Raw genomic sequence first — 22,108 nt, 5'->3', positions numbered from 1 at the left:
CGCATGCCTATTTACCAGACTCATTCTATAGTCATCTGGTGCTCACAAACAGCAGCAACGTTTTTGACAATGATTCTCCGAATTTTTGTACTAGACTTCTTTATCGCGACATCGGCTTCACCCATACGCGGACCCACGGGAGGCCAGGTAGCAAGCAGAAACCACTTCAACTCGAGCACCTGTCGTCTGCAAGGAAATGAAGCGTTCCTCTCGGGTGAGGGAGGAGGTGTTGGAATTAGGTCAGAAAACGACTCGCGGAAAGACGAGGGCTGGACGTGTACCTCGCCCGCTATAAAAGCTTTCGCCCCTGGTGTCCGGCGAAAGTTTTTTTTCACTCAGTCCCACTGTGTGTGTGTGTTTTGTGTGACCTGTCGTCTACTGGGATTAACCGATCGTCGCCATGAGGATACCGGTGGGTCAAGAATTGTGGATGAGATTGAGGAGTCAGAGGAGGAGACGTAAATCTAACCATTTGCGAACTCCTGCCGACAAACATTTTAGCTCGAGTTTTGTTTTGTTAACGAAACTAAAGGGAACTTCTAGCAGTACCTCAGCAACGGCAAGATTTTGGGGGAACCGGGTTATTTGAAGTAATTTTACGTATGCCGCAGAATAAGGCATTCTCGGGAACTATAAGAAGTTTTGGATAGCCTCCATACGACGGGATAGCGGTTATGTATAGTGCTCGCAACACGAACAAGCGATTTGTGAAGTGCAGCAGGCGGTTGGTAGGCAGAGAGAAAGTTCAAACGGTGAAGTCAGCCCAGGAAGCACGATCCCCCTGCTTAGTGGTGACGTTGCCCGCTTAAGCGTGGCCGGCTATACAGCAGGCGGTTCCACCCCCACCCCCACCATCCAACACTTTGGATGCTTATTGTCAGATGTCGAGTGTTACAATTTATGCTTTACCCGGTATTTATTGTAAGAAAACTGGACCCTTACCTCAAGAGCGCTTGATGTGACCGTACCAGTTGATTGTGTCATTTTAACAGGTTATGTTACGCGAGATGTATACTGCGAAGTTTGCTCTTGCGCGCAGATCATTGAGGCAGCTTTCTTTTTCTTTCGATTTCTGATTTCCTTTTCTTTCTTTCCTTTTTGCAAGCTTTCCTCCTCCTTCCAGAGTAAGAACGACGATTCTTGCGGAAAATGTTACCATAATAGTCTGTAGGTTTTAGAAGTGAAGAAGAAAGTTAGACCGTAGAAGTCCAGTCGATTAGGATGGTCGATTAGAATGCATTTCACTTTTTTGGAACTTGCACTTGTCATATGTGAGCTACTCTTAAGGAATATACGACGTTTCCGAGGCAAGGTGAGCTCATGACTAGCTACCGAACTGGAAACACCGTGGGACACCCGAAGTGCGAATTGCTGAAAAAGTTGTCGTCCTCGGTAGCTGAGTCGGTAACGTGCTGGCTTGCTGAGCTCAAGGTCGCGGGTTCAATCCCGGCGGAGGACGGTAGAAATGTGAGGGATACAAACATTACTTCCCGCACATTGATTTCCGATGCTCCCCCCGTGTATTTAAAAGTGTAGAATGGGGGAGCCAGTGTACCCAACGAACGGGCCGTACGGCGGACGGAAGAGGAGGCAACACGACAGAATTTTGGTGAATATGGGAGGGGGAGGGGGGTCATAGGGGTTCAAACCCCTGATATTGTGCCTTTGGTAATGCATTTGGGAGAGGGAAAATCAAGTTAAAATCCTCTCCTCCATGTAAAATTCCCGAACAACACGTTCGGAAATATTTTTCTGGTTATACGTTGTGCTGGTGAGAGAACAACAACATAAATTTGAGGGCGTGCAGAGAAGTTATCGGCCCAACCCACTTCAAATATACGAACGCGATCTCGTCATCGTGTAGACACAAAGAGCGAGACGCAGAAGGTTTGTAACGCGAAGCGTTCAGTTTTGCTCGGGCAATCAACAAAACGATGTCTGCTACAAGCGTGGAATTTGCCAAGGTTGAACTTCGGGCTGTCATGAAGTTCCTGTACTTGCAGAAGAAAACTCCAAGGGAAACCTGTGATTGCATGATGCAAGCATTAAGTGACAAGTAGCCCATCCTGCTCGTATCAACCGTGATGCCGGAAGATCACGGCGACATCCGAACGTTGTCAACACCAGAACTTGTTGACTGTGTCGTTTTGGCTGATCGGAGAATCTCGGCCAAAAAACAATTGTGGGGACCTTGTAGGCATATCCAGATAACGCAGTAGGTATTCAAAACGATACAGGGCAACAACGAGAACAAGAAGGATCAGACTATTGCGCTTTATTGTTTTGAGTATGTACAAACTCGCCCAGCTTTCCGTGTTAACTGTAGCAGTAGGTATGTCATTGGGGTTGCAGAAACCTTGGAAGCATTTTGAGTCTTCGAGAGACACTCTTCTTGGGCGACAGTCCATGGGATGTTGGATCTCGGGTTCTCCGCGAGGCAGACAAAATTCATGACTCGACGATCAGTGGGAGCGGTCATGGCCACGGCTTTCTGTGACAAGGCAGGAGTTTTGGGGGTGACTATCTCCAGAAATGTGAAACACTTAATGCAGCATACTGCTGTAGCTTGTTCTGCCGGTTAGGAGGCTCTGAAAGACAGACGGCGCGGGAAACTGCGGAAAGGTGTTTTCCTCTTCCAGGACAATGCACCGGCTCACATAGCAAGCAAGACAATGCAGGTCGTCAGAGACTTACGATTTCAGTTCATTGAACATCCGCCGAACAGAACTCTTTGCCGCATAACACGCTCCTACACTCTTAAAAATGAACCTCACGGTACAAAAAAGGCGTACGGCTCCAGTCCGTCAAAAATCAGGGGCGAGAAATTTGTCAGTCGGGATTATGGTTGGCTAGAAGCAGGCTATGCGGTGAAGTTCATTTTTAAGCAGCCCTTTCACCATCACCACCACCACCATCATTTTTAAGAGAATCCCAAACCAGCATCCCAAATGCCATTTATGCATTGATGACATTTATGCAGTCGTTTTAATTGTCACAAAAAGGCGTGCGCCCAGCACTTTCCTCAAAGCAGATTATGACTAAAAGGAGACACTACCTTCATCAGCATAACTATGGTCACGTCATTCACAACGGCACCATCACAATGATACCGTTCTTTTTCCTAGTTTGTTGAAAATGGGAGCCGTACGCTTATTTGTGTCAATTTCGACAAATGGTAACTGCCACAAGAACGTGTACTCACCGCTCTGCCCTTCACTCTTAAAAATGAACTTCACCTCATAGCACGCTCCTAGCCAACCACTATCTCGAATGATATCGTTATCTGCCCTGATTTGTTAAAAACGGGAGGCATACGCCTTTTTGTGACACTTATTCGGTTCATAATTGTCACAAAAAAGGCGTACGCCTCCCGTTTTCAACGAACCAGGGCAGATAACGATATCATTTGAGATTATGGTTGGTTAGGAGCGTGCTATGCGGTGAAGTTCATTTTTAAGAGTGTTGAATCAGAAGCGATAACTGTACCATTCCACGCAACGCTACACTCTTAAAAATGAACTTCACCGCATAACACGCTCCTACCCAACCATTATCTCGAACGATATCGTTATCTGCCCTGATTTGTTGAAAACGAGAGCCGTACGCCTCCGTACCCCTTTTTTGTGGTATGAACAGCACAAGTGTCACAAAAACGGCGTACGGCTCCCGTTTTCAACAAATCAGGGCAGATAACGATAGCGTTCGAGATGATGGTTGGCTAGAGGCGTGCTATGCGGTGAAGATCGTTGCTAAGAGTGTAGATGCAGAGCCGTTATGGTGTGAGTTGTATTGCTAACTGCGGGATGGGACAATCGCAAGCTTGAAGTTCAAGTATGCACTCTAAAAACAGAACTTCACCGCATAGCACGCTGTGCGCCAACAATTGCCACGAATGATAGGGTTATCGCTTCTGATTCGAAGAGAGAGGTAGGCGTACGCCTTTTTGTGGTAATCTGGATATATCACAAATGCCACAAAAAGGCGTACACCCCCCTCTCTCTCTCTCTTCGAATTAGAAGCGACAACCCTATCATTCTTGGCAACGGTTGGCACACAGCGTGCTATGCGGTGAAGTGATGTTTTTAGAGTGTGGTAAACTAGTTCAACAACAAAAACAACAGATAAATTAATGATGATGAATGGGGAAAATTCGCCACATGAGGTGCGGCCCACTAACCCAAGGCACAATGCGCAGGATGAGATGTGTCCTAGTGATGAGGTGATGAACGACGCTAAATTGCGGTCGATAGTCAGTTGAGTCAGTGAGATATCAACACAACGCTAGGCTAGTTCAAGCAAGCTGTGAAGTTCCTCTTTTTCTTATACTTTGGCCACAAAAGTGAAACACCCCGGAAGCCAACAACCATGTTCCGCTGGGGCTACCAAACCGAAACGAACGAATACGAAATGCCCAGTGCATGGCAAAGCGAAATACACCGAGTGAAACTAATTTGACGCCAACCACAGAAAGCTTCCTGAACGAAGTGAAGCGCGAGAGACAGCTTTCCGTTTGAATGATTTCTATGCCTGAGTGGAGCGTATCGCTCGCATCCGGTCTAGCAGCTCAAGTGCCAGGTCCAAAATGGCTATTTTAAATGAACCGCGGCATTTTCTCAAAGTAAGCGGGTATAAAAAGCCACATTGTGCTGGAAGGCGTGCTTCACCTAGTTAAGTGTACTGCCGAATATGTCGGAAAACTTACCCTAACTATAGCTTGCGGGAAATGTCAGTTCACAATCACTCGGGTCTATTCGTGGATGTGGAAATGGTTCATCACGCGAACGGCATGCTTTGGTTCGAACAGCGTGACAGAGTTATGCACCGATATGCTCGATGGCTGTCGCTAGATTAGAGGTGCACGTACTGTGTAATACCCTATCACCACCACCACCACCCTATCACGTCGAGACTGGCAGGTACCCGGATTCGAATCCCGGTGCCGGCTCTGCTGTCTAGGGTTTTTCCTGGGTTTTCCTCAGACGCTCTCAGACATATGTCGGCACAGTTCCCTTAGAAGTCGGCCCAGGACGCACATTCCCCCAGGGCGTCAGTCGTGACGTTGCCCACCTACGTGAGGCCGACAACGGCAAGCCCTTTCACCACCACCACCACCACCACCACCCAGACGGCAAAGTTGAGGCCGTTAGCGGAACGGCCGTAACATAGCCTGTAACCCAACCATCATTTCGAATTACCTCGTTCTCTGGAGTTACCTCGTTCTCGTACGGTGGAGCAGGAGGCTTTGCTGGTCCTCAACCAGGTGCTTACGCTCAACAAGCTCCTCCTCAACAAGCTTTCCCAGCTGCTTTTGCTCAAGGAGGGTATGGTGGTGCCGGAGCTCGTTCTCTGTCGTGATTTGCGACAATGCCTTTTTTGCGACAATTATGAACTGCATAATTGTCACAAAAGGTGTACGCCTCCCATTTTCAACAAATCAGGGCAGAGAACGATGTCATTCGAAATGATGGTTGGACTACAGGTGAAGTAAGGGCCGTTCTGCTAACGGCCCTTACTTCACCTGTAGCCCAACTAGTTCAACTTTGCCGTCTTTTCTTTCTTTCAACTTTGCCGTCTTTTTTTTTTAATTCCGTGTTAGCGCCGCGAAGCAACTGTGACTATGAGCGGCGTACAGACGTGGACAGATGGACAGAGGACAGCAGGAAGGAGAGGGAGACAGTGGGGTTAGTATGCGTCCTGGGCCGACTTCAGGGGGAACTGTGCCGACATTCGTCTGGAAAGTCTTCGGAACACCCAGGGAAAACCTCAGACAGCACAGCCGGTGACATGATTCGAACCCGTGTCGCCTCCCAGTCTCGGCGTCGAAAGCGACCACCCTAACCACTGTGCAACGGGAACTGGTAGTTTGCCGTCTGACTAGGGTATAAGACGGATGTATACCGATGTATAAGGTGGTTTGTATGCAGCGGTAGCAGACCTCTCTCGACACGGAATATGGGACAGGGATGCAAAGTTATGCAGGGCATTAGTGGAGGCGGGAATTGCAATGGTGGGGAAGGGAAAGACAAATAGAGAAACAGAATGAAACAGGGATTTTAATCGTGAGCCTGCGTTACAAGCTCTCCAAGAGGCAGTCTTAAAACTGGACTGATCCACATAACATGCTGAAGGCCTGCCATTGCGCAGAACGACAGCATCGTTACTCCTGATTTGTGAAAGCGTGGGGCGTGCGCCTTTTTGCGACAATAAACATGACTGCATAATTGTCACCGCGTACGCTTCCAGTACGATGTCATTCGGGATGACGGTAGGCTAGTGGTGCGTTGTCCGGCGAAGATTGTTTTAACTGTGTAGAAACTTGATTCGGTGAAAGATTATGAACTTTGTGTGGGGCTGATCTAACCAGTGTTCCCAATATCCCTCCGCATATCCCGCGGGAGGCTCGTAAAATGAGGTTTTTCTCTCGGAAATCAAAAGCGATACCTGAAGAGGTCCAAGATTTACCTATATTGTTGGAAAAGCATATATGAATGGTCTTTCCTGCACTCATGGGGCCTACATCAGCATCCAATGAGCACAATATTTACACAAAAGCAACTCGGAACTGCCTAATTCGGAACTAATAACTCCCTCATCTCTTACCCGGCTTTCACTACTTTTCTATGCGATCTTCTAGCCATTGAGGAGCGAGGGACTGAGAAAAGAAAGGCTTATAACTATGACTTACTTGGCGAGGGCGCGGCACAGCGGAACAATAGCTCTACCGTATCGCGTAAGCTAGTCACATTCCAAAATGACGTGCGACTGCCTTGTCTAGAGTGTTCCATAAGGAATGTCGAAAGTGTTACAAGGCTGGTGCCTTGCGCCTTTTGCACCGTAGAGTGGTCACCATATGTCCATTCAGACGCGACGCGATATACAAAGTGTTTTCTTTTCTTTTTCTTTCTTTTTTTTTGTGTGCAGCACGTGGGCCGATCATGTGATGTGATGTAGTGTAACACTCTACAATGATTCTGTATTTTCTTCGGCTTCGATGCAGGTGTTTATCCTCCTCGTCGCAAGCGTAGCCCTTGCCCAGGAGAAGGACGCTCCGTTCTCCATCGGTCTCGGTGTTTTGGCCCCTTCCTACAGCCAGAAGGTCGGCCCTGATGGAAGCACCAAGATCGACTTCAACCAGGAGAAGGATGGGTTCTCGTATTCCGTCAGCAGCGGCAGCCCAGGAGGCAAAGCGGCCGGTGGCAGCGGCGGGCTCCAGAAGCCCTACGCTCACATCAGCGTGAGTCAGCAGTTTCAGCAACCAGCTGCTAAACCAGCAGCCGCTGTTCAATACCAACCTTCCCCACCACCCATCCAAGATCAGCCTTACGGCCATGGCAGCCCTTATGCCGGTGCCCAGGCCGCAGGTGGAGCTCAACAATACAGTCCAGCTTACGCAGCACCGGCTCCCGCAGCTTACAACCCACCTCCTCAACCAGCACCTCAGCAGGCTCCTCAGTTTACCGGTTTCTCTGGAGCTGCTGGTCCCTTTAGTATTAGCAATGCCGTTCAGCACGCTGGCGCTGGTGCCGGAGGTGCCCAGGCGTACGGTGGAGCTCCTGTTCAAGCTTATGGTGCTGGCGCAGGCCAGGCTTATGGAGGTGCTGACGCAGGCCAGGCTTATGGAGGTGCTGGTGCTGGCCAGGTTTATGGAGGTGCTGGCCAGGCTTATGGAGGTGCTACTGAACAGGCCTACGGCGGTGGTGCTCCAGCTCTTGGTGGTCTTCAGTACGGTGGAGCAGGAGGCTTTGCTGGTCCTCAACCAGGTGCTTACGCTCAACAAGCTCCTCCTCAACAAGCTTTCCCAGCTGCTTTTGCTCAAGGAGGGTATGGTGGTGCCGGAGCTGCTCAGCAGGCTTTCGCTGCTCCACAGCAAGCGCTCGGAGGAGGTGCTTATGGTGGAGCGCAAGGTGTGCCGTCCCTCGCTGGTTTGAGCCAAGGCGGATTTGTTCCATCTGCTGGTTACGGTGGAGAAGCGCAAGGCGCACCAGGCGCTGGACAGGTTCCATCTTTTGGGGCTAACGTTTTCGGCCCTGCTAACCAAGGCGCCGCATACGCCGCACAGCAAGGACATCAGGGCTACGGTGCTCAGGGTCTTCCAGCCGGCCTTGCTGGAGGATACGGCGCCCCACAGGGAGCAGCTTACGGCGGTGCTGGCGCCGCTGGATATGGCGCCCCACAAGACGGAGGCTACGGCGCTGCTTCTAACGCTGGTGGTTTCGGCGCTGCTCTTGCCGGTGGTTACGGTGCTGCCCTCGGATCCTTCGGAGCTGGAGCTCAAGGAGCCGGTGCCGCCGGGCCATTCCCATTCGCTGGTGCAGGAGCTTACGGTGGTGCTCAGCAAGGCGCCTCTTACCAACCACAACAAGGACACTATCGTCAGTCTAAGTAAGATCTGCCACTCTTCAAGGGTGCCTTATGGAGATGTTAGAGAAGATATGGCGAAGTTCGTGCAGCGCTCATTCGTGGTGTTTTCTTTGATACCTTTTGTAGAATATTTATATAATGAGTGGGGAAAATGTGTGCCTTGAAACGATTGTTTGGGTAACGGTAAGAATAAGCCGAGTATGTTGGAAGTGAGCAACGGGGTACTAGCAGCCTTGTATACACCTTGCCCTCCGTTCCCTGTCTCGAGTCTTACGGTTTGGATTTCGTACACCGAGACAGGTGTTGTCCTTTTTGTTGTCTCGCTGAAACAACACAGAAGCAATAGTACTGGCTCTTCGCGTGAGAACGTGAATGGGCTAGGTACTTAATTTCCCCTGTGCCTTCAGCTTTACTTCTTTTTTCTTTCCCCCTTTTTCTGTCCGTGTCCTGTTGTACAGCTGGCGAACCATCGTGAAGAATTTGGTGTGCAAAATTGCTGGCCCTTGTAGTAGGCGTCTTCAAATGGCGTCTTCAGCTAATTGTCTACAAGTGGGCATCGTTCTCCACAGCGCGTGCCAAAAGAAGAGGGAATTCGTGATGAACGATCACACCTGAAACTCAAAGTATATTATGATAAATATTGAGACAAAATCTAGCGAAGCCTTTCAACAGACCGAATGTGTCACAGTCGCTGTACTATGTCGAACTTTGATTCCCAATATTATTATGATGTGTGAAGTTCATCTTGATATTTACATACTCAGGCTATTCGATCAGTTTGGTACTTTGAATAGATAAAACAGACCATGAAAGGGACGTTTGCCGTCACTTCCTCATACCTGTAGGACATGCATTGTTTTGCTTGCGCTGTAAATACACTGCGGTCATAAAGTGTGTTGTACATGACATGTGTTCCTACTCGAGTGTCAGTCTATGTCCGAGTGATCTCTTGTTTATTTAAACGAAATAAAATGCATTTCTATGATGAAATATTTTATCCATGAATCCAGTGCGTAACAAAGAACTAACTGTCAATACTCCCTTCATAGCGAGGTCGCAGTATATTAACCGACATGTATGTAATAAACATAGTTCTTGTGTAGGGAAAAGCCTCAAGACGAGAGCTGCCGATATGTCGAACAGAGATTTCTTCTGCTGGGCACCGTCCTTGTCATTTCAGACCATCAGAAAATTTCCGTGTATCAACCGAACACAAACAGCACGAAGAATAGGTTTCCAGTGCGGAACATAATTTATTTACGGAACAGGAAATAACGAGCATCAACTTAAATTACAGTAGAGCTGTGGGCAGTGCGCACATTACAAAGCAATGCGTTAACATACGAAACACATAGCGTGGACTAAGTTTGTGTATTGCACTGTGTTTTAACATGCGACGATAGATTCCTGAACGCGCTGTAAAAGGAGACATTTCAAGCTTTTGAGAGCCAGTATTGGATCTGGTTCGAGTTTACCATTTCAATCCAAATCAATGACTTCAAGAGAATCACACGAACTGAGAGTAATACAGGAAGGCTCTGGTGATCGCTCACAGCCGTTTTGGGGAGATTGCCCCCTGGAATCGCTCACAATCCTTCTTTGAGCACGTCGCAGCAAGCACCTATGGGCGAAACGTTCAAGTTCTTTCACCCTGTGGTGTCCACTTTTCTTCTTCATCTGCAGAAGACGCTTCTTCAGAGTAAAGAGCACGTCCTTATACATTTTCGGCGTCTTGTTCTTGAAGACAAACACGAAAATACACCTAAGGTCATCCAGGTCCAAATTCAGTTCCACAAAGCCACTGTTTTTGAACCCAGCCATCTGAGCGAGGAAACTCTCCACCATGCCCACAAGAACCCTCGAAACGTAGAATTCGTTGACAAACTTCATTTGCTTGACTGCGCAGAAGAAGCGGTCTGCCATTTCGGCCACGCGTCGCGTCACACTCTCCTGCACCCGCGGACCGGAATTAACCGTCGTGTCTAACTCCAGAGGAGAGAAGGCTAAGCTGTACGGCTCCAAGAACTTCAAGAGTCCTAACCCTTGTTGAGCATTGCGATGCCCTACGCAGTATAAGGGTTCTAACTTGCTGTCGAAATCCTGAAACACTTCCAGAGTCTCACTGTCGAACGCGAACCCACAGTAATGAGCGAAGCGTTGAGGCGTGGAACTGTCGCTCGCAAGGTTCGTTTCTATCTTGGACGAATTTGCCCACAGGCCGTACTTCTTGAAGCTATCGTTGAAGCACTTCAGGAAACCTTCAGCAGTGTCTTTGTTCTCTGTCACGAAAAAAAAGTCGTCCATTGATCGGAGCAGCATATCTGTTGGTCTGCGAACGTACGGTGAGAGGCATTCTCGCTGCAGCTCTTGAAGATAAACGTCGGCGATGTCAGCAGAGAGTATACATCCTTGTGGCACACCTCTTATGATTTTATACGTTTCCCCGCATAGCTGGACGTAGAACTGTTTCAGGTAGTCCCGCACGATTTCGGTTACTTTGCCTTCGGACGGTGTGATTGACAGTAACGGCACTAGAATCTTTACAGCCAGGCTACGGCGACGAGTGTCCTTCAGAGGCTTGGTGAGAGTCCTCCAAGCAAGGATCTGAACCGGAGTCCTGACGAGACGCTTTTTATTAAGGACTTGCAGACGCATGCAGTTCAAGACAAGCTGCGACACCGAGTGTCTTCGAAATATCCGTTTCGTTATGTCAAGTATTATGTCGTGATTCAGTGAACCGAAACAATCCTCGATGTCTCCCTTGACGAAGAATATCTTTGGCTTCCCTGCTTCCTTCCAGGCGACGACATATTTCTTCCAGCGAGTAAACAGGTCTTCCACTTCTTCGTCCTTGAGGCTCGCAATTAACACCTTGGCTGTTCGCAGCAGAGCTGTCTTCTCGTCTCTCTTCATCTTCACCACCAGTCGCACGTCTTTAGAGTCTTTTGGGAGCAGACGGCCCTTTCCAAGAAAGACTGGATTCGGTTTCTCTTCGCGAACCATCATCTCGTTTCGGGCAACCCAGGTGTTATTCAGGTCATTCCACGTCGATCTCCTGTAGTAAAGCAGTTTCCGTTTAGTCTTCCTCGTGTCCGTCACGTAGAAGAACGTTCTGATTAGACAAAGCATCATGTTGACGCACCACGCCACCATGATGTGCATCAGCTGATCTCTGAGCGCATGATCTTGCACCTTCCGCAGCCACGGGATGTGGTTCAGCTTGATTCCACGAGTGAAGTGCGCTACGGTTACGACGTCATGTTTCACGAAAGTCGGGACAGAAGACAAGTTCTTGAGTAAGCGGCGCCAGTTGCATTTTGTACCCAGAATGTCGTCCGGAATGACACGTAACATGAAGGCGTAGAGGAAAGCTACAACACTCTTCGTATCATTCCAGTGGTCACATAGGTCCCACATTGACAGTATGTAAGGATCCCACTTTAGCACTTTGCAATGCTCGTTCAGAAGCTCGTCGCTATTACAAATCTTGTACTTCTTCAGCAGATTCCTCAGCACGGCCTTCAGCGACTGTAGTTCGCTCGTTAATGACTTCCACGGTTCTTTACAGAAGATTTTCTCCAGAAGAGCCGCAGCATTCTGCGCGTTTGCAGGTGACCCTAGCATGTATTGAGACCGAAGCCTCTTCGCACAGCTTGCACCGTACACGATCCTGGCAATGTCTATCTTAGTTAACTCACGAAAGTCTTTTTCGGTCACGGATGAGATCACGCTCTTCGTCCGCTTCTTGTATTTCTTCAGCTTTTTCAGTGTACGGAGCTCCAATGTAGACCAAGACGTACTTCCCGACGGTTTCGAAGCCATTGGCGGTCTTTTCAAGGGCATCAGGGTCTTCTTTGAGGCCGGAGGGCCGGTCCACTGAACATACTGGTCGCTCCCAATACGCTCAAACAACACGCAGCTAGTTAAGATGTTCAAAGCATGCCTTGCTCCAACAACGTCCAAAACGTCCTTGAATGTTCTGCGCCCAAAAAAGACGTTCCGGATCGACAGCTTGAACCAAGACATGTGGAAGATGTCTGGAGGAGACCAACGCACCTTGTCCGAGGCTAGGCGTCGAAACGGTTCGTATTTCATGCCATCGAGCTTTTCGTTTATGCTTACAGGAACGGGCCTGTCCCTTGGCGAAACGATGAACCGATCTAGCTTGGGTTTCATGAGCTGGCATTGCCGCTTCTGGGGTTCCGTCAAGCTGGCTATGCGCTCTACAACGTCTGTCAGGACAGCGACCGGTGTGTAAAGCTGCCGCAGAATCTCCGGGACCTCGGTGATCGGAACATCTGTTGGGTAGAACAGGTTTATAAATGTCATTGTATCTGGCAATGGTTTTATTTTCGTCGCTATTCAAGCTGGTTGCACTGCCGCAAAGCGTTTGCATTTAAAACTATATTGGTGACACTGCGATATGGACCGCCTTATTTTCACGTGTGCGTGTGGGCTGACCGCGTATCATTCTGATTTGGCGTCCCGTTCTTATAGGTCAGACTCCTTTTGACAGGCAACCTGGAAGGATTTTGGGACCCAACACAGACACATTTATTGCGAGTTTTGTCCTTACATTTGGATATGCGACATTCTTAAAATAGAACTTCTTGTACGGCTCACAGTTGACCCTCGTAACTTCATCTGTACACCACCACACTCAGTAACGAGGAACCGGTACGGTAGCTCCCCTGCTTGATGACAATACACACCTGAACCATGCAAAGGGGGCTGCCCTCCACAGGGGTGGGCAGTAATACTCATCTTTTGTATTATAATACTAATACATAATGCTGCCTAGTAATCGGTATCATAATACTAGTGCGTAATACTTTGATTCTGACGTATTATAATACATAATACCATACTTGTGTGCATTACACGAGTAATATACTAGTAATACATTGATACACAACATGGGGAGAAGGGAATGAAAAGAAAAGCAGAAATATAGAATTTGTGCATCACTTATCGAAACAGTCATTCTCCAATCAGGTTTTATTTCAGATGCTTACATTTTGAGCATGTTCTCAAAGGGGTAGTCCGCTATAGTGCATGGCCTTTCCGAATATGATGAGATAGCGCTGATGAGTTCGATCACACTGAAGAGCTTGCTCTCAGTGTGGCAGAGTTTTGAATTCGTCCAGTATGGAGGATAATATGTGGGCCGTTCAAAAGTGTGTGACTGTCCACAGAGTACAGGGGCTGTACTGTAGGAACTCTTTCATACGACAAAGGGCTTGCAATGGGATGACTCACCCTTACGGATGCTGAACTGGAAGGAATGCGGGGAAGCCTCCAGTAACATCTGGCTCCGAGGTCACTCCCTTTGGGATAATTTCGGGCACGGGAATAATACGGGCCTTGTTCGTGCACAAATGTTTGTGGGACAGGAAAAATTACTGATAGTGACACTCAGCAGGTCGGACTTGCGATCTTTGGGAAAGTATTACACGGTCAAAGTATTATAATACGCTTAATACCTGGCTTTAGTGTGTTATAATACAGATACAAATAATTTCCAAAAATAATATTATGGGGCGCGGACAATTGCTCACCGGACAATTACTCACCAAAAGCTGCTGAGGCCGGCCAAATGCTCACCACCTCTTTGACCGTTTATGGCGCTCATATATTTGCCTTTTTTATGTTAGCCGAACTTCTTCGTTAGCTTTCTACGCTGCCTCAAATATACCTAGGAAATCCACCAGTAATGAGTATGAAGGGAGTTGCCTCAGGACAGGAGCCGCCGATATTTCGAAGAGAGATTGTTCTTCTGGGCCCAGAAGAAGAACAGTCTCTGCCGGACATCCCTAATTAAAACCCGGAGAATAAACGACACGTCGTGTTGTGACCGTGTCGTTTATGTGTCCCTCGGGAAGCGTGTTGTCGGGAAGCCTTCAACATTAAAAAACTAAAAAAGAAGTTCAGCTAACATAAAAAAGTAAAATATATGAGCGCCGTAAACGGGAAATAAAATCACATCACATAAAAACACGAGTGCGCATAAAAGTGTGGTGAAAGAGGCGGTGAGCAGTTGTCCGGCATCCGAGTATTATAATACATAATGCAAATACTCAAAAGTATTGCAGTGATAGTATTGTAATACAAAGTAGCACTATTGCTACCCACCCCAGTACCTGTATAGGTAAGTTCCCTGCATGATGACAATACACACCTGAACCGCGTACAAGAGCGCTATTTGCCCAGCGCCCCCTTCCTATAAGGAATGAATCCTGTTCCTTTTATGTTGGTGTCCACGTAACGTCGTCCTTCATTCGGCGAGAAGGGCTTTTTGCATTTTTTACACGAGCTATTTTCCCCAAATACTCCAGCGGAAGATGCGAAAGGAACCATAGCTTTCTGCTTCCACGTAAGCACGATACCTCAACGTCATGTCCTTTCGTACTCTTTTAATGATGTCCTGCGATTCAGCCGCAACATATCTTCAGTGTTGTACGTGACGTCGTTACAGTAATCGATACTTTTTTCGGTATCGCAGTGCGGATCGCGATACTTTTTTAAATCGGTGTCGGAAAAGTAATTCCGTTACAAATTTACGGTAACGCGATCTCCGTGTCGTTACCGATACTTTTTTAATGCTCCCCTCTTTGCTCACTAATCATATTTCTTACTCCTATTAATTGTCACTGGTCCGCGTGCGCTCCACAAGACGTCTGTGGTCACGCGTACGTGCTCCGTAACGGGAATTATACCAAACACATGTTCACTTTTTTTCTTGGAACCTGGAGGAACCATAATCATGCTGTGCTCAACCAAAGCGTTGAGGTCAACGAACAGAGGCCAAGACCTGGACAATGCGTTCTGAATTCCACGGCTAAGCTGCCGTGTCGCACTGAGTCACGCTCACATATGTACTGTGATGTTGTAACTTCGCCTAGGTTTCCTTTGTCATTGGACTCAACGGTATGTATGGGCCTGACACTATTGTAATTGTCATATCGGTCTCTGTCCGCTGCCGGAGAGGCCACGGCCTGCTAGGATGGCAGAAGACGACTTTGAGAACCAGCTATTGATAAAAATCAAGCAAAGTGTCCGAGCTACATAATAAATATGCTGTCCTTTTACTGCAAAACTGTCTTCTCCCAATTTGCTATTATAGGCGAGCTGCGCTACAGCCAACGTTTGCTACAGCTTTGGAGCGACGCCAGCGCCACGCTGTGGCGGGAGCGCGCATATATCCGCTGTCGCGATGGCGATAGCTCTCTTCTGTTTCGCTGGCTCGTTAGCGCTCACATCTACTGCATTCTCTGTTTGTCGAATTCTTCGTATGTTGTGCCATAAAAAACGAAAATTCTAATCGATGGGCTGCATTTAGGCAGAACAAACAATGTCTTTTGTGCCATAAAGCACCAAAACACCAAACAGCAAACAACGGCTACGCGATGATATCCACGCCTTGTATAACCATTTACTCGTTCCTCGGAAAGCCACACGGGAAGGATAGGAGAGAACGCTGGATCACAACAGTTCATTGGATTGAATAAGTTCATCTACGCCTAGAAACAAACAATGTGCGGCACATTTTATTTCACGATGAGGTGAGTACAAACATTTGCAGCCAAGTGAAAAGAAGATACCATCGAAGAGAACTGTCGTATGCAGTGCGTCGGTAGCAAGACGAACAATTTTGCAAACAGCCCTTTCATATTTCCACTGCCTTTCCTGATGCATACCACCAAGGAGATCACGGCGTGGACGCGGCTCACAAGAGGCATCGAACGACAGAGGGCATGTTACCGTATTTCGAAACCGTACGGTGGCCGCGGGCTACACATTTCTACATCATTGTGAACTCTGACTTCCTGAAGCACGTGAAAAAGAGCCATGTGATCCTCAGTGACAAGGATTTCCGGGGCTAGGTGCAGACATGGAGTCAATCATCATCCGCCGTCATTGAAAGCCGTCTTAGTCATGCCACCTGTCTCAATGGACAACATCTCACACGTAATAATACGTGTATAAATAAAAATAAGTAAATATACGTAATACTCGAATTCTGGTCACACTTGTGCCCTACATGGGCGACATATGTCCCACATGAGTTCTGTGCTGATGAATTTGCTTAGCCCTGTATTCTTGCTTCGTCTTTTACTGTAGGGAATAGGAGTTATTAGTATGATAAATGCCCACTATGCTGAACACTGCATGATATGGATTGCCATTTCGTGCACTGCCGGTCTCAGTAGCTCAGGTAGCAGCGTGTAGGCTTGCTGAGCACAGCAGGTGCTCAAGATTATCCGCAGTTCTATACCTGGCTGCATGTGCAGCATGTAGCTAGTCATATTGCAGAATCCCGTTACACGTAAATTTCCCAATTATTATTAAGTGTGTGTTAACACATGCGAGCCAAACAAATTCAGCACAGAAGATCTCAGCCATACCTAAGCGCAAACACAACACGCTCGCTTCGTCACTCTACAGCATGACTATGCGCGCGCTTTCCGCGAGGGGCGCTGTACCACAATAGCTAGCGGCGCCTCTGCACGTAAGCGAGACTTCTATGTTGCGTCAACTTTGTATTTTCAACAAAAGTACCGGGTAAAGTACCGCGTTATTATTTTTTAGTAACGGTAGCGGTACTCCGTTACTTTAACAAGAACTATCGACATCGGTATTTCGATACTTTTTACTCAAGGAACGAGTATCGGTATCGCGATACCATATTTCGGTAACGGGTACAACACTGCATATTCCGTAGCAGACGATAGGGCGAACAGTGTCGCCTGCTGTGTACGAATACTCAGCAGACGGTGAAACTTTCGCCCCGTGAGCGGTTCGTTGCTTTTTCTTCCACTATAGGGCTGTTGCACTGAAGTTTGCACAGCGCCATTTCTGGCCCAAGCGGCCACGGATCCAAACGTTAAGGAGTTTCATCAGCGGGTTTTGCATGATGTTTCAAACGGTATGGTGCCAAGGAAAGCTACAAAACCTGTAGGAAATCCACAGAAAAAGCGGTGCTTCTTGAAAACTGCGAACAACTCGGGACCGTGTATTTGAAAGTGCCGCGTCGTCTGCTAAACTAGGGAGTGTTGCATAATTTGGGGCGCTAATGTTGCTGCTCACTTGCGCCACCTGGCCCAGAGCAACAGGTCTATACAACATTTCGTGGGGATGTCGGCCGTGTAAATACACGGACAAGCGTATCTTCTGCAGAAATAGTCCTGTTGGCGTTGCCCTTTGGCTTAGAACCTTTTTTCGTTCTATCGAGCTTAGTCATTAGGGAAGAGATTAAACGAGGGATAAAAGAGAAATAGGAGATTTGTCTGGAACGTTCAGAGAGGGAAGGCATCTGTTAGTTTGTGTCTGTGACTCAAAATTTTATATCCTACAATGAGATCTTTCCACATCCAGTGACTTTAAATAAACCGTGGTGGTCGCAGCCGGTGCCCTTCCCTCGTGACGAAATCCTAAATACACCGTTCTACCGTTTCGAAATAACGTTTAAATAGGGCTACAACACTTGGTCGACAGAAAGGGCTGGGCGCTAAGGAGACTAAGGAACAAAAACCGAGACGCGGTGTGAGGAGACAAGCATGACGAAGTTCTCAGACAGTTGGTATTTCAACAATAACTCGCACATGAGAATTAGCACCGAATGCGGGCGAAACTTGTTTATGCCAGCTTAGCTACTTTAATTCTACAAGTTTTATTGTCATCATTCTTTGTTCCGTTAGAACAGAATACATATTTACATTGACCACCTAACGCTTCTTTAGTCGTAACAAAACCCGTGCTCACCATCACTGACAATGCAGCTGACAGGAATAGAATTTCCCGCGCCGCTTCTTCGCTTCCTCCAACAATAAGCTAATGCAAATACAACATGCCCTATCAAATGCCTGTTATCGTTGTTTCGTGCACCCGTTGCTCTCTGATACGTGATGATTCTCAACTATATGTGGTCTACAACATCTTAACTCCCACAAAAAGTGCATGACTTCATTTCATTACCGAAAATAAGCTTTAGAAGTTGCAATTACCTCGCCAAATGTCGGCGTGCAGCCATTCGGCGCTTCCCGCCATCTGTGTCGGATACGGATACGGATTGTTTGGGCTACAAAGCTTCTACCACGGTTGCCAGCAGGGCTTTTTCGTTCGGCAGTAGGTGCTGAGTTACGGTTTCGGAATCCCGGAGCATGTGAACCAGGCGAATAAGCGTTCAAGAATACACTTCCGACATGAGGCAACTAGTAGTCCTGTTTTAATAACCAATAATTTTCGAATTGGCCTTTGATTATTATTTTAACAAATAAAAATAGTTTTTCTTTCTGTGGCTTCAATTATACTAGCTTTCTGATATTGCGTGTTTAACCTTCTCAGGCCCTGGATTTTTCTTCTTATTTTTATTGTTTTATTTTTATGTTATTTTATTAGTTTAATATGCTTTTGCAGAGAACAGGGAACCGAAAAACATAAATGACAATGACAAATGACAATGACGCTATGATGAGAATTGATGTTCTGAGTCTGGAACGCATAGAAAGGACAAATACATACAAAGCCTCAAGTGCCTAAGAAATTAACGATGAAAGAAGGAAGTCACTGAAAATGTTTGCCAGCTGTAGGATTCGAACCCACATCCGAGAAGATATGGGTTCGAGTCGTACAGCTGGCTAACCTTTTCAGTGACTTCCTTCTTTCATCATGATGCTATTCCTGCATGCGTATATCTCTGGTATATCTAGTAGAGTCACTGAACAGCTTCAGTAGCGAAGCTATTCAATGACTCTAGTATGTAGGAGTTGGCATCGTAGACTGACGCCGCAGAACTGAATCTTTTCCGATTATCCAGTCAGTTTTATACCTAGCCTTCACATGTCCCATACATTTGTAAAAAAGGATCGTGTGGTTCCATTGTTCTTGTACACGTAGGACGAGAGAATACATGTATCTTTACGTTAGCAAAATGGTTCACACAGCATCGTGTGAAAGACGTTATGGAGTAACACCGTATGGAAATGCTAAACGAAATTAGAAATCCAGGATTGATAAGATGCTTTCAGGCATTCTAGAAGACATTGTATATAATGCATCAGGCAAAGCTGCCAGGATCAGGCAAACAGCATCACCTCACAGCATCACAGAAGGAACCTCGAACTTTTTCTTTTTTGCAGGTGTGTGTGTGTGTGGGGGGGGGGGGGGGGGGTTATACGTTCATTAAGAAGAAAAAAAAGAACTGTCTCACAATATATTTCTTTTGGGAAGCGAACTTTTCCTGATTTTACAAGAGTGCTCGTCATCTCTCCCAGTTCCTTTTGTCGTGTTGTGACATCAGATCGGCGGAGCGCCCTTACTGGCGCGGAAAGAAGCAAGTCGTCGACGTTTATCTGTATCTATGTGAACCTATGTAGGGAATCGGTACCATGAATACCGAAACACAACCTGCAACGACGTCAGAACATGGATCACTGCCAAGTGTGGCGTGCAGCGAACAGTGGCAGCAGACCCTTCACGTGTTTACGAGAACCAATGAGAATGACCGTGGCTCCTGCTCCTCTGACGTCAGAGCGCCACTCCAAAGTGCCTTAGAGGGTATGTATTGTGCCGAAAATAATTCTTCTTCCCTCGGTTCCCTGGCATGCAGTACAATGTGTCAGTATCTCTTTGAGCGTTGTGTAAAGGCTTTTTGTGTAAAAGATTCCTATTTTCATACAGATTCCGTTTCATTGCATTCCAGCCTTCTGAAAACTGACTATGAAAAACAAACATTCAATATCACCTTCAATATAAGAGCAAATATAACCACGCACATACCAATCTTAAGCTTATCTTACGCCAATGTAACGCTCTAAAAAGCATAAGCATCTCGCAGAGTGTATAAGCGTACGGTTGGACGGATACGTAATGACGTGCGATGCGACCGAGGCGAGGAAGTCATCCGCAGCTGAAATAGGGGAGCAAAATAGTGTAGTCTGGCAACGTTTGTCGTGTCTTCTGCCACGGAATGTGACACGTTTATTTAGTGGGTCGCCACTTATATCTGGACGGTCAACGAACTTTTCGTGGCCCTGAGTGGGGCTATACGCTGTTCTCGCACTTCCCGCTTTTTAAAGACAATTTTACAGTTTAAGGTTCCGAATACTCAACGGAACAATATTACCGAAGATACATGGCCGTAGCATCTGTCTCTTGAAGGCACAAACATTCGGACGGTAGCAGGAAATGCCGACATGTTTTCATTTTTCAGTATTATTTCTCTTTATCATTAAGGTAGCCATACCGCCACCGTGTGTGTCGTGAGTGGAATAATACAACAAATGTCATGACCTTTGAACAAGGTGTCCTTTGGTGCCCTGTTTTACGCATTGAAGAAAGACAATGCTGATAAATATAACTTTTTTTCGTTCCTCCGAATGGGTAATAGACATCGAATACAAAGAAAACAAAGCTGCTTGCTTATACCTGTAGTCCTGTTCAGCTCAAAAACGGAATTGCAACCGTGCATCTCTAACTCAACATTCAACACGTGAAGCGTATTAATATTTAAAGAGACGTGCTAGGTGTTATCTATCTATGTTAGGTGATGCTTTTCAGGTGTTATTTACCTCAGAACATGCTGCAAAGATATATGCATCCCTAAAAGGTGGTGGTTATTCACTAATCCTCCTGAATTCCCGCAGAAAAACGGAAATACTTGGTGACATGTCATTGTCTAGCGATCTGCCTGCCGGTCCGGCGGCAGGTTGGTCAGGAGGCGGTCGCCCTGTGCCGACTCCACGCGGTTAGCCCAGCCGATGAAGGGATTCGAATATGGGTCCCCTCACGGTCTCGGTGTTGAAGGTGGTCACCTTTGTAGAAGTTCGGGTCAGACGGAGCATATTAATGCAGAACGTTTCTCGTATCACACTGAAGCGCCCAACGACGTCGACTCTGCAGGTTCGCAATAGGGCAGGCACGCACATTTCGAATTAACCAGAGCACGTTAGTAATGGCTGTGCCAACCCTAGCCTCTTGTGGACGCTAGTGTTGTGAAATTGAAGAGCGTCGAAGATTGGGCGGGTTGGTGCAACATCAAGTAACACAGTAGCGCAGAAGAGAAGATCAATCAATCAATAGAACATAGCACTTGTCCTCGTCACTTCATCGTCCCTGTCTTTTCTTCCTGCGCTGTTGTGTTTCTTAATGTTTTGCAGTCTCCGAAGTGTTTTGCAGGGGACTTACCATTAAGCGACTCAAGTGCAGTATGTCTTTATGGTGGCTTAGTGTTTGTGTTGTGTGTGTTGTTATGTTGACGAGAAACCGATGTTAAACCGATTCAATTCGGCTGGGCCTTCACTGAACTTTGTAGCTCACTATGGCATAAACCATAACATGATGAGCTACCACAATGAAAGACACTAGAATAAAGGGACAATTGAGGAACAGGCATTGTTTTGAGGGCGTGCGGGTCTTTCCTACTGAGAAAATTTTGACTGCCGCATTACTTCAGAGCAGAAAGGAAGTGACATTTAACATGGCCGAAACCCTGTTTCATTCATCAGGACTTCTATCAGCAGCCACCATGCACAACATTTTCGCTGTGCAGCGTATTGTCACTGCGCAATAAAATTTACAAAACACCACGGTCTGATCTCTTCGTGTGACGTCAGCAGGCCTGCGTGACGTCATTCCTTCATAGGGAGCAACCGTAAGCTCATATTTGCCGCCGAAAGTTCCTCTGCTTCTGCTACGGCGCTTCAGCATCATGGACCCTCCCACCGGGACCGTGCACGTCACGAGGCGA

The 22,108-nt window shown here is 47.1% G+C and overlaps 2 protein-coding genes across 2 annotated transcripts; one reads left to right on the top strand and one right to left on the bottom strand.

The window, feature by feature from the left end:
• The first annotated feature begins 282 nt into the window (after positions 1–282).
• Positions 283–9,342, top strand: LOC135390076 (spidroin-1-like). Its single transcript, XM_064620086.1, has 2 exons — positions 283–412; positions 6,998–9,342. Exons 1-2 carry the CDS (start codon positions 401–403, stop codon positions 8,384–8,386), a joined length of 1,401 nt encoding a protein of 466 aa, XP_064476156.1. The 5' UTR covers positions 283–400; the 3' UTR covers positions 8,387–9,342.
• Positions 9,343–9,590: 248 nt separating this feature from the next.
• Positions 9,591–18,417, bottom strand: LOC135390075 (telomerase reverse transcriptase-like). The gene is made up of 2 exons (XM_064620085.1): positions 18,366–18,417; positions 9,591–12,659 (listed from the first exon to the last, which is right to left on the bottom strand). Exons 1-2 carry the CDS (start codon positions 18,406–18,408, stop codon positions 9,841–9,843), a joined length of 2,862 nt encoding a protein of 953 aa, XP_064476155.1. The 5' UTR covers positions 18,409–18,417; the 3' UTR covers positions 9,591–9,840.
• Between the last annotated feature and the right edge of the window lie 3,691 nt (positions 18,418–22,108).

Source organism: Ornithodoros turicata, chromosome 3, assembly GCF_037126465.1.
Source record: "Ornithodoros turicata isolate Travis chromosome 3, ASM3712646v1, whole genome shotgun sequence".
Taxonomy (NCBI): domain Eukaryota; kingdom Metazoa; phylum Arthropoda; class Arachnida; order Ixodida; family Argasidae; genus Ornithodoros; species Ornithodoros turicata.
The sequence above is the reverse complement of the archived record's forward strand: the minus strand, read 5'-3'. Positions and strand labels throughout refer to the sequence as shown.